The 10958-nt window shown below is 36.4% G+C and overlaps 1 protein-coding gene across 1 annotated transcript; it reads left to right on the forward strand.

Annotated features, from left to right (window-relative positions):
• The first annotated feature begins 2206 nt into the window (after positions 1-2206).
• LOC148566629 (uncharacterized) lies at positions 2207-8159 on the forward strand. The gene is made up of 2 exons (XM_088484350.1): positions 2207-2970; positions 7952-8159. The coding sequence occupies exons 1-2, from the start codon at positions 2207-2209 to the stop codon at positions 8157-8159; spliced, it is 972 nt and encodes a 323-aa protein (XP_088340476.1).
• Positions 8160-10958: the final 2799 nt, after the last annotated feature.

The following is a 10958-nucleotide window of genomic DNA, read 5'->3' on the forward strand; positions in this document are numbered from 1 at the left end:
TTAATTATTTATAATTATATGCTGCTGATTATTTATGATGATATGTTGCAGGCGAAAAATAAATATAATGCAGCAGCAGCCCAAGTGAATGAGAGAAACATATAAATAAGGCTGGTGGGCTAAAATGCAAAAGAAGCCCAAAAGAAACAAAGAATACAAGGCAACGGGCTGAATGAAAAAAGATCCGATCCAAGCCCAGTTCGTTGCCTCTCTCATTCAAACTCTTCTATCTTGCTCTCACCCAAAAGCAATGTTAACATGTCCCCTCTTGGTCAGAACTCAGAAAAAGAAAGAGAGAGCTTCTTCCCTAAGCTATTCACTAAAGAAGCAAGAAAGAGAAGATTAAGCAAATGATAGAAGTCTAATCACCCATCATCAATCTATATCAAGAAGAGGTCAGAAGTTAAAGGTGATTTTCATTTCCTTCTACATGCATCTCATTTTCTTCTCTTCTTCCCAACACTCTGCCATTCCAAAAATGGGTTACAAGGGAAAGTTGATTTCTGCTCTAATCTGCTATGTATCCACGGTCACAAGTGTATCTTGGGGACCAAGTTAGTTTTCAATAGCTGAGATAGGGTTTTACCATTGGAAACATCTGTTTATGATGTCAAATGTCTTCGGTCAAGCAAAAAGGAGATAGCTTGGAAATCCCTAATTTGGGGTAAATGAAGAAAGTAATCTCTGTTCACCACTACTGTACATCAATGGTCAAGATTGTTTCTTGGGGACCAAGAAGTATCTCAAGGGTTCAGATCTGAGTTCACCATTGAAAATAATTTTCTTTGCTTCCTTGAGGCTTTCGGTCAAGCAAGAAAAAGTCAGACTCAACTTTCTAATTTGGGGATTAACTGGAAAAGTGTCGTGGTAAGCTGGAAGCACACAGCTCAAGAAGTTGACCTAGGGAGAGTAGCTCAGCAACAACATGCAAGGAGATAAAAGAAGATTTTCTGTTCATTCAGAAGCAAGGAGAGAAAACCAGAGTGTGAGAACAGTGTTCTGTTAAGAAGTTCCTCTACTTGGATAATGCTTTCTTTCAAAGAAGCATTCGGCCAATACTGAAGAACTGCATCTGAGGTTTGCAAATCTGGTTTTGCACATAGCAAAGAGGCTGCTGATGAAGTCAATCTCCTTCATGTTTTATAGATTGTAATGTACTTTTCTATGTTTATCTTTCTGTAATTTCTTGTGAGAAAATACATTGTGAGAAAGCTCAAGTAAAAGCCATGAGTGGAAAAAGGCTGAGTAATACACTTGAGAGAAAAGCCTAGAGTTATTTTCAGATCTCTTTAGGTATGTTTATGTCTTGTATCTTGTACCTGTGAGGTATCCCTTTCTTAGTTGGGTTAGCACTAAGAGTGAATAGTTAGGTATTAGCATAGCCAATGTCAAGTTAGGTTAGAACTTGAGTGTGAAAGGATTAGGTCAATCCTGTGAAATTGGTGTATGTAATACTGTTAACTATAGTGAAAATTCTTTCACTGTTGTGGAGGAGACTGGATGTAGGTTGCATAGCACAAGGCAACCGAACCAGGATACATGTTGGTGTTAGCTTTTCTCTTCTCTGCTGTGTTCTGTTTTCTGATATTCATGAGACAAAAATAAATTGTCTCATAAATTTCTGCTGCTGAGTACAAACAGAATCAGAATTGAAAGTTTGTTTTAAAAGGGTCATAACAGCAACTCAAAAGGAAGGCATAGATTCAACCCCCTCTTCTCTAAGCCTACCACAACATTCAATTGGTATCAGGAGCTAAGGTCTCAAGAATCAAGCTTAACCGCTTGGAGCAAAGATCCAATGGCGAACAACTTGGGCACAACCACAGTTGCCTACACCCTCACTGAAGGCCAGTCAAACAACCGGCCACCTTTCTTCAACGGGAAGAACTACTCCTACTGGAAAGAAAGGATAAGGATTTTCATCCAATCCATTGACTACAACATATGGAAGATTGTTGTGAGCGGTCCCAAGATCCCAACAAAAACAAGTGCTGATGGAGTGGTGACTCCAAAAGAAGAAGCTGAATGGAATGAAGATGACAAGAAGAAGTTAGAACTGAATGCTAAAGCAATCAACCTTCTTCACTGTGCTATCAGCTTTGAAGAGTACCGGAAGGTGTCTAGATGCAAGACAGCCAAAGAAATCTGGGAAAAACTCCAGGTTACACACGAAGGCACTAAACAAGTCAAAGAAACGAGGATTGATATGCTGCGAAAAGAGTACGAGATGTTTAGCATGAAGGATGGAGAAAGCATTGATGAAGCGTTTGAGAGATTCTCAATCATAATCAACAACCTTGATGCTATGGGTGCAAACTATGCAGAACAAACCTTGGTGAGAAAACTCCTTAGAAGCCTCAAAAAAGAATGGGAAACCACTGCCACTGTCCTAACCGAAAGTAACAACCTAAGTCCCATAACCTATGATGAGCTGAGAGGAAAACTCCTTGCCTATGAAGCCACACACACAAACACAGACTCAAAGAAAAAGGGAATAGCCCTCAAGTCACAAATAGAACTGAAAGAGAGTGAGTCTAGTGATGGTATTTCAGATGACGAGCTTTTGTTTTTTGCTAGGAGATTTAGAAGGATGATGAAGAACAAGGGCAAACACAAAGGTTTAAGTTCAAAGGAGTACAAGATCGACTGGAGCAAAGTGACGTGCCATCACTGCAAGGAGGCTGGACACTTCAAGCTAAACTGTCCAAAGCTCAAAAAGGAGGACAAAGGAAAGAAGAAAAGGAAGAGAGTACTCATGGCAGCTTGGGAGGATCTTGAGAATGACTCAAATGAAGAAGAAGAATCTGAAGGAGATGACAAAGACTGCTTCATGGCTGGAAACAACAACCTTGATGAGGTAAACTATTATGACTTGACCATTGAGGACTTGCATGCTATTATTGATGATCTCACTTTAAACACATCAAAACTGCTTGATAAATACAATGAATGCAGATCTGAAAGAGATGTGTTAAGAGCTGAAAATGATTTTTTAAAAGAAAAAGTGAAGGAAATTGAATGTGCTTTGGACATCATTGAAGAAAACAGATTTCTAAAATCTGAACTTGAAAAATTAAAAGGAAAGCACATTGTGGATCCTTCTTATGAGTTAATTGCTGAAAATGAAAGATTAAATGATATGATTAAAAAGCTGAATGGTGACTTAGCAAAATTTGCTCAAGGTTCTAGTAACTTGGACAAATTACTTGCAAGTCAAAGACCATTGTTTAAAAAATCTGGTTTAGGCTACATAGCCAAAGAAGATGCAGTTTCCAACACTTCCTCTATAAAATTTGTGGCTTCTTCATCAAATACCAAATCCATACCAAACAAATCGGGTATTGGATATGTTTCAACTTTTGAAGAAAAATTTGATGAAGTATACACAAGTGAAACTGAGCCTTCACCAAGAACTGATCCGAGTTCAAACCGGCTAGGTTTAGGTTACATTTTGAAAAATGAGGCTGTTTTCAAGAAACCACCATTTTACAACAAAACCTCATTTTCGAAAGGTAAAAATGTTCAAAGAAATTCTGGTGAAAATACTTTTGCAAAGAGGAATAACTTTAATAAAAATCAGTTTGTCAAAAGAAATGCATCTCCTCCAAAAACCAGAAAATTTCAAAATTTTAATCATTTCAAGCAATATAACTCACCTAAATTTCAGCGACACACATCAGAAAATCATTGTGTCAATTGCAAGAAATTTGGTCACTCATATGCACAATGCTTTATTGAAAAGAGAGTTGTAGGAAACAAAGTCTACAATGTTGTTTGTGATTTCAATGCACTTGGGCAACCAAGATGGATTAACTTCAAAGGATCCAAATTAATTTGGATACCTAAGGCTACTTAAAACTCATCATGCAGATTTGCCTAGCATCCAAGAACAAAAAGGACATGTGGTACATGGATAGTGGATGTTCAAGGCACATGACTGGGAGGTCAACTTACTTCATCAAACTAAGCAAGTATGATGGAGGTTTTGTGACCTTTGGAGATGATGGTAAAGGTAAAATCATTGCTGTTGGAAAAGTAGGTAATGAGAAATCTACTTTCATTGATGATGTACTTTTGATATGTGGTTTGAAGCACAATCTTTTGAGTATAAGTCAGCTGTGTAATTTAGCATATTTAGTGATTTTCAAAAGATTTGAATGCTGTGTTGTTAATGAAAAAACAAATGAAGTTATGTTTGTTGCCAAGCGTTTTAATAATATGTATGGACTTACTCTTGATGAACTAAAAGATCAAAATGTAGCTTGTCTTCACTCTAAAGAATCTGAAAAGTGGTTATGGCACAAGAGATTGGGCCATGCAAGTATGTTTCAAATAAACAAACTTGTTAAGAAAGAATTAGTAAGAGGTCTTCCTTTGATAAAGTTTGACAAAGACATCACTTGTGATGCTTGCCAAATGGGAAAACAGACAAAAAGTTCTTTTAAACCAAAGGAAGACATCTCTACTAAAAGACCACTTGAGTTGCTACACATTGATTTATTTGGTCCAACAAGAACTCAAAGCCTAGGTGGTAAACATTATGGTTTAGTAATTGTGGATGACTACACTAGGTTTGGTTGGGTTTTATTTCTTGCACACAAAAATGAAGCATTTTCGGCCTTTGAACCTTTTTGCAAGAAAATTCAAAATGAAAAGGATTTGAAAATCTCTTCTATAAGAAGCGATCATGGAACTGAATTTGAAAATAATTTGTTTGAATCCTTTTGTGAGGAATTTGGAATATCTCACAACTTCTCTTGTCCAAGAACACCACAACAAAATGGTGTTGTGGAAAGAAGAAATAGAAGCATACAAGAAATGACAAGAGCTATGCTTTGTGAGAGTAATGTTCCAAAATTCCTTTGGGCTGAAGCGGTTAACACAGCTTGCCACATTTTAAATAGAACAATCATAAGGAAATTTTTGAAGAAAACCCTTATGAACTTTGGAAAGGCTACCCACCAAACTTAGATTACTTGCACATCTTTGGATGCAAATGTTTTGTTTTAAATAACAAAGAAAATTTGGGAAAATTTGATCCAAAGGCTTATGAGTGTTTGTTTGTAGGATATTCCACAACTAGTAAAGCATATAGGGTTTATCATCAAGATGCTAGGATTATTGAAGAGTCCATACATGTTACATTTTGTGATACTAACTTGGTGCAAAGTATTTTGGAAGATGATGATGCAGGAAATCAAGCTCAAAAAGAAAATGAAACTGCTCAAAATAATGAAAAAGGAAATTCTGGTCAAACTGAACCAGAAACTGCAACTGCTGAAAATTCAAGAGACAATTCCATTTTGTCTCATGAATCTGAAGGAAATCCTGGAAACGGTAGCACTCAGAATCCCTTGGTGACTGAATCTGCCACCAAATCCACCAGACCTCGTGAATGGAGGTTCTTGAAGAATTATCCTGAGGAATTTGTCATTGGGGATGTCTCTCATGGTGTGCAAACAAGGTCATCCACTAGAAAGGCAAATGAAGGATCAAATATTGCCCTTCTTTCACAAGTAGAGCCTCAAAACGTCAAGGAAGCACTTAGTGACCCCTCTTGGGTTAAAGCTATGGAAGATGAGCTTCTTGAGTTTGAAAAGAACCAAGTATGGACTTTGGTTCCAAGGCCAAGTGGAAAGAAAGTGACCGGCACAAAGTGGATTTTTCGGAACAAGTTGGGAGAAGATGGTAGCATTGCAAGAAACAAGGCAAGGCTAGTGGCACAAGGATATGACCAAGAAGAAGGAATAGACTTTGATGAATCATTTGCCCCTGTTGCCCGAATGGAAGCCATAAGACTTCTCTTAGCTTATGCTGCATTTTGTGGTTTTAAATTATATCAAATGGATGTAAAATGTGCATTTTTAAATGGTGTGATAGATAGAGAAGTGTATGTGGAGCAGCCTCCTGGTTTTGAAAATAAAGAGCATTTTAATCATGTTTTTAAATTATCAAAAGCTCTCTATGGTTTAAGACAAGCTCCTAGAGCTTGGTATGAGAGACTTAGCTCTTTTCTTTTGAAAAATGGCTTTCAAAGAGGCACCGCTGACACAACTCTATTTATCAAGAATTCTAATGATTCCTTTATTCTAGTCCAAATATATGTTGATGACATTATTTTTGGATCAGCCAATGAATCCCTTTGTTCTGATTTTGGAAAACTCATGACAAGTGAATTTGACATGAGTATGATGGGTGAACTTAATTTTTTCCTTGGGGCTGCAAATTAAACAAACTGAAAAAGGTATTTTCATTCATCAAGAAAAGTATGCCAAGGAATTAGTTAAGAAATTTGGTATGGAAAATGCCAAACCTATGGGAACTCTCATGCATCCTAGTTCTAAATTAGATAAGAGAGAAACTGAGAAAGATGTTGATGAGACTAGGTATAGAGGAATGATTGGTTCTCTTATGTACTTAACTTTCTCTAGGCCCGATATTGTACAAAGTGTTGGATTGTGTTCTAGGTTCCAATCCAAACCTAAAGAGTCACATCTTTCTGCAGTTAAAAGGATCATTAGATATGTTCATGGCACATCCAATTTTGGTCTTTGGTATCCTAAGATTGATGATTTTTCTACAGTTGATTATTGTGATGCAGATTTTGCTGGTGATAGAGTTGATAGAAGGAGCACTTCAGGCTTATGTTGCTTCCTTGGAAAGTCCTTGAATGTTTGGTCAAGTAAGAAGCAGCCAACAGTGGCTTTATCCACTGCAGAGGCTGAGTATATAACTGCTTCATCTTGTTTTCTCAGCTTTTATAGTTAAAAACTCAGCTTGCCGATTACAAATTAAATGCTGAAAACATTCCCTTGCTGTGTGATAACATGAGTGCCATTAATATTTCCAAAAATTCAGTTTTGCACTCTCGGACTAAACATATTGAAGTGAAATTTCACTCAATTAGAGAACATGTCAAAAAAGGGGATATTAGCATTCAATTTGTTAAATCGGAGGAGCAATTAGCAGATATTTTTACAAAACCACTTGCTGAGGACAGATTCTGCATGCTTAGGACTAGCCTAGGAATTTTAAGCTATGATTCACTGTTTGAAAATTGTTAATGAGTTTGTTGAAGTTGTTGTCTCATAGGTTCAAATGAGACAATTCTGGGCAGAAGAAGAACCATCACTCTGAATTTTATCTTCTGGGCTCTGAACTTTCTTGGAATAGGGTTCTGAACTTTCTTTTTCAAGAACACTCTTAACTTGCTGCAATTTCAAACCTATTCATGTATTGTACACTTTTTTTTTTACATTTCTCATTATTATTTCAATTTTTGAAAAACTGCAACTCCTGTTTTAATTGTGCTTATGCCTTGTTTGAGAATTCTATTTTGCAGGTCAAAGAGACATTTGTTGAATGAGAGATGAGAGATCGGGTTTTTGTAGTGTAAAAATGGACATGGACCATGCTTGAATCTTATTACACATGTGGTCTCTGTTTGCTTTTTTTAAAAACCTTCAAGTGAAATGAAACTCTCTTTTTGGTCCTAATGATTTTTTTTTTACCAAAAATTGGTCTTTGCAAGTGTGAGTTTTGTTATATAACTATGGTGTTGCTGGTTGAAATATGATCTTTATTTCTCTTCCGAGTTTTTCTTGGTATTTCAAAACGCAACATTTAGCTTTAACATGTCTCTAACACACTTTTTTGCAGGTCCTGTTTTGTTTTATTTTTCCCACCTTGATGACTAAAGGGGGAGAAAAATGCATATATGAGGCTTGATAAGACATAAGACTTACTGAGATTATTGGATATTAGTTTTGACTAGTCTTGTGTTTGTTAATTGACTTGTGTTTATGAGCTGAAATCTGTTTGATTTGTTTGTGAACTGAACTTGACTGACTTGTTTGTGAACTGAACTTGGATGACTTTAAGTCATTTGAACTTTATGTTGTGCTGGTGAATGAACTTTATGTTGTGTTGGCATTATTGTTTGTGTCCTCAGGTTAAGCGATAAGCATACATTAAGGGGGAGCAACTCATATGAAAGAAAGGGAGAGCACATCAAGCTAATCTGGTATCATCAAAGGAAAGTCTCTGACACTTTCTTGCAGGGATTAAGGTGCCGTTTTTTTGTTGATCTTGCTTATTGTCCGCCCTTGATGACAAAAGGGGGAGTAATAGCTGCTGAATGCTACTTTTGCGGCTACTGAATTTTCTGTGATTTGAATTGTGAACTTTTGATTGTTGCTGATGATAGTGTTGAGCATATAAATTTTGTCTTGCAACTGTGTTGCTACAGGGAATGTATCCCCACTAACAATTGAAACTTGCTTTGATATGTTGTTGGCTTGCCCTTGATTAATCTTGATACTTTGATTTTGCTACTGACATAATATGTTGAGAATTGGGCTAAATTTGTAGTGTTGATTGTTTAAACTCCCTTAGTCAAAATATTTTTGTGTATCTCTTTATGGTGCTCTCTATAAGTAAATGCAAACAGGAAAGAAAAGAAGAGTACAAATTCAAGGGGAGTTAACTTTGAAAAAGAAAGGGGGAGCAACACTAAAGTAAGAAACATCAAAGTTTTCTAACTTTACTAAAATTCAATTCCTTTTGGTTATTGCTTAAATATGTTTGTCATCAAGGGGGAGATTGTTGAGTTAAGAAATTAACTAAATTAATTAGTGATGACAAATATTATTTTATTGGGCAAAATAAATAATTAAATATTAATTATTTATAATTATATGCTGCTGATTATTTATGATGATATGTTGTAGGCCAAAAATAAATATAATGCAGCAGCAGTCCAAGTGAATGAGAGAAACATATAAATAAGGCTGGTGGGCTAAAATGCAAAAGAAGCCCAAAAGAAACAAAGAATACAAGGCAACAGGCTGAATGAAAAAAGATCCGATCCAAGCCCAGTTCGTTGACTCTCTCATTCAAACTCTTCCATCTTGCTCTCACCCAAAAGCAACGTTAACATGTCCCCTCTTGGTCAGAACTCAGAAAAAGAAAGAGAGAGCTTCTTCCCTAAGCTATTCACTAAAGAAGCAAGAAAGAGAAGATTAAGCAAATGATAGAAGTCTAATCACCCATCATCAATCTATATCAAGAAGAGGTCAGAAGTTAAAGGTGATTTTCATTTCCTTCTACATGCATCTCATTTTCTTCTCTTCTTCCCAACACTCTGCCATTCCAAAAATGGGTTACAAGGGAAAGTTGATTTCTGCTCTAATTTGCTGTGTATCCACGGTCACAAGTGTATCTTGGGGACCAAGTTAGTTTTCAATGGCTGAGATAGGGTCTTACCATTGGAAACATCTGTTTATGATGTCAAATGTCTTCGGTCAAGTAAAAAGGAGACAGCTTGGAAATCCCTAATTTGGGGTAAATGAAGAAAGTAATCTCTGTTCACCACTGCTGTACATCAATGGTCAAGATTGTTTCTTGGGGACCAAGAAGTATCTCAAGGGTTCAGATCTGAGTTCACCATTGAAAATAATTTTCTTTGCTTCCCTGAGGCTTTCGGTCAAGCAAGAAAAAGTCAGACTCAAATTTCTAATTTGGGGATTAACTGGAAAAGTGACGTGGTAAGCTGGAAGCACACAGCTCAAGAAGTTGACCTAGGGAGAGCAGCTCAGCAACAACATGCAAGGAGATAAAAGAAGATTTTCTGTTCATTCAGAAGCAAGGAGAGAAAACCAGAGTGTGAGAACAGTGTTCTATTAAGAAGTTCCTCTACTTGGATAATGCTTTCTTTCAAAGAAGTATTCGGCCAATACTGAAGAAATGCATCTGAGGTTTGCGAATCTGGTTTTGCACATAGCAAAGAGGCTGCTGATGAAGTCAATCTCCTTCATATTTTACAGATTGTAATGTACTTTTCTATGTTTATCTTTCTGTAATTTCTTGTGAGAAAAGGCATTGTGAGAAAGCTCAAGTAAAAGCCATGAGTGGAAAAAGGCTAAGTAATACACTTGAGAGAAAAGGCTAGAGTTATTTTCAGATCTCTTTAGGTATGTTTATGTCTTGTATCTTGTACCTGTGAGGTATCCCTTTCTTAGTTGGGTTAGCACTAAGAGTGAATAGTTAGGTATTAGCATAGCCAATGTCAAGTTAGGTTAGAACTTGAGTGTGAAAGGATTGGGTCAATCCTGTGAAATTGGTGTATGTAATACTGTTAACTATAGTGAAAATTCTTCCACTGTTGTGGAGGAGACTGGATGTAGGTTGCATAGCACAAGGCAACTGAACCAGGATACATGCTGGTGTTAGCTTTTCTCTTCTCTGCTGTGTTCTGTTTTCTAATATTCATGAGACAAAAATAAATTGTCTCATAAATTTCCGCTGCTGAGTACAAACAGAATCAGAATTGAAAGTTTGTTTTAAAAGGGTCATAACAGCAACTCAAAAAGAAGGCATAGATTCAACCCCCCCTTCTCTAAGCCTACCACAACCTTCAATCTGCACAAAGATTCAAACAATAACCATGTAACCATCAAACACTACAACAGGGTGAAAATTTAAGTACTATGTACTAGCAAGATTACATTATGTAACACTAACAAGTTTCACCATTGCTTGTTATATTGTTGACAAGTTCATCTCTAACACCATATCACTATATACTAACTATGCTATCATACATTAACTTGGCTACTTATATGATATATCACATGCTATCATGATCCAATTCCAAAAACAAAATAAATAAAAAACAATTTGTAATTCCAATTTCAAAATATTAGAACATAGCACATTCCATGAACAAACCTGAAGGCTATATCCGAAAGAAGTGGCAGGGTGGAATTCCAGTTGCCCTCCCTACATGAACCAATGAAAAAAATCAGCAAAAAGCTATCATGTTAAAGTTAGTTTAGACATTAACTTCCAAACAATTTCATTGAAAATTAAAAAAAAAAACAGAAAGTACTCTACCAGCCCATGAATGCTTTGCTGAGTTCCAAAAAACCCATCATGGCTAGGAGCCATAGAATTCAAGG

Source organism: Arachis ipaensis, chromosome B4 (assembly GCF_059453495.1).
Source record: "Arachis ipaensis isolate K30076 ecotype BB chromosome B4, ASM5945349v1, whole genome shotgun sequence".
In the NCBI taxonomy this organism is placed as follows: Eukaryota; Viridiplantae; Streptophyta; class Magnoliopsida; order Fabales; family Fabaceae; genus Arachis; species Arachis ipaensis.

What these genes read in the sequence shown, in the direction of transcription:
- LOC148566629 (XM_088484350.1), top strand. Translation starts at nt 2,207, where the DNA reads ATGCTGCGAAAAGAGTACGAGATGTTTAGCATGAAGGATGGAGAAAGC. An exon ending in TGCAGATCTGAAAGAGATGT is followed by an intron (nt 2,971 to 7,951) that starts GTTAAGAGCTGA and finishes TTGTGTCCTCAG; the next exon opens with GTTAAGCGATAAGCATACAT.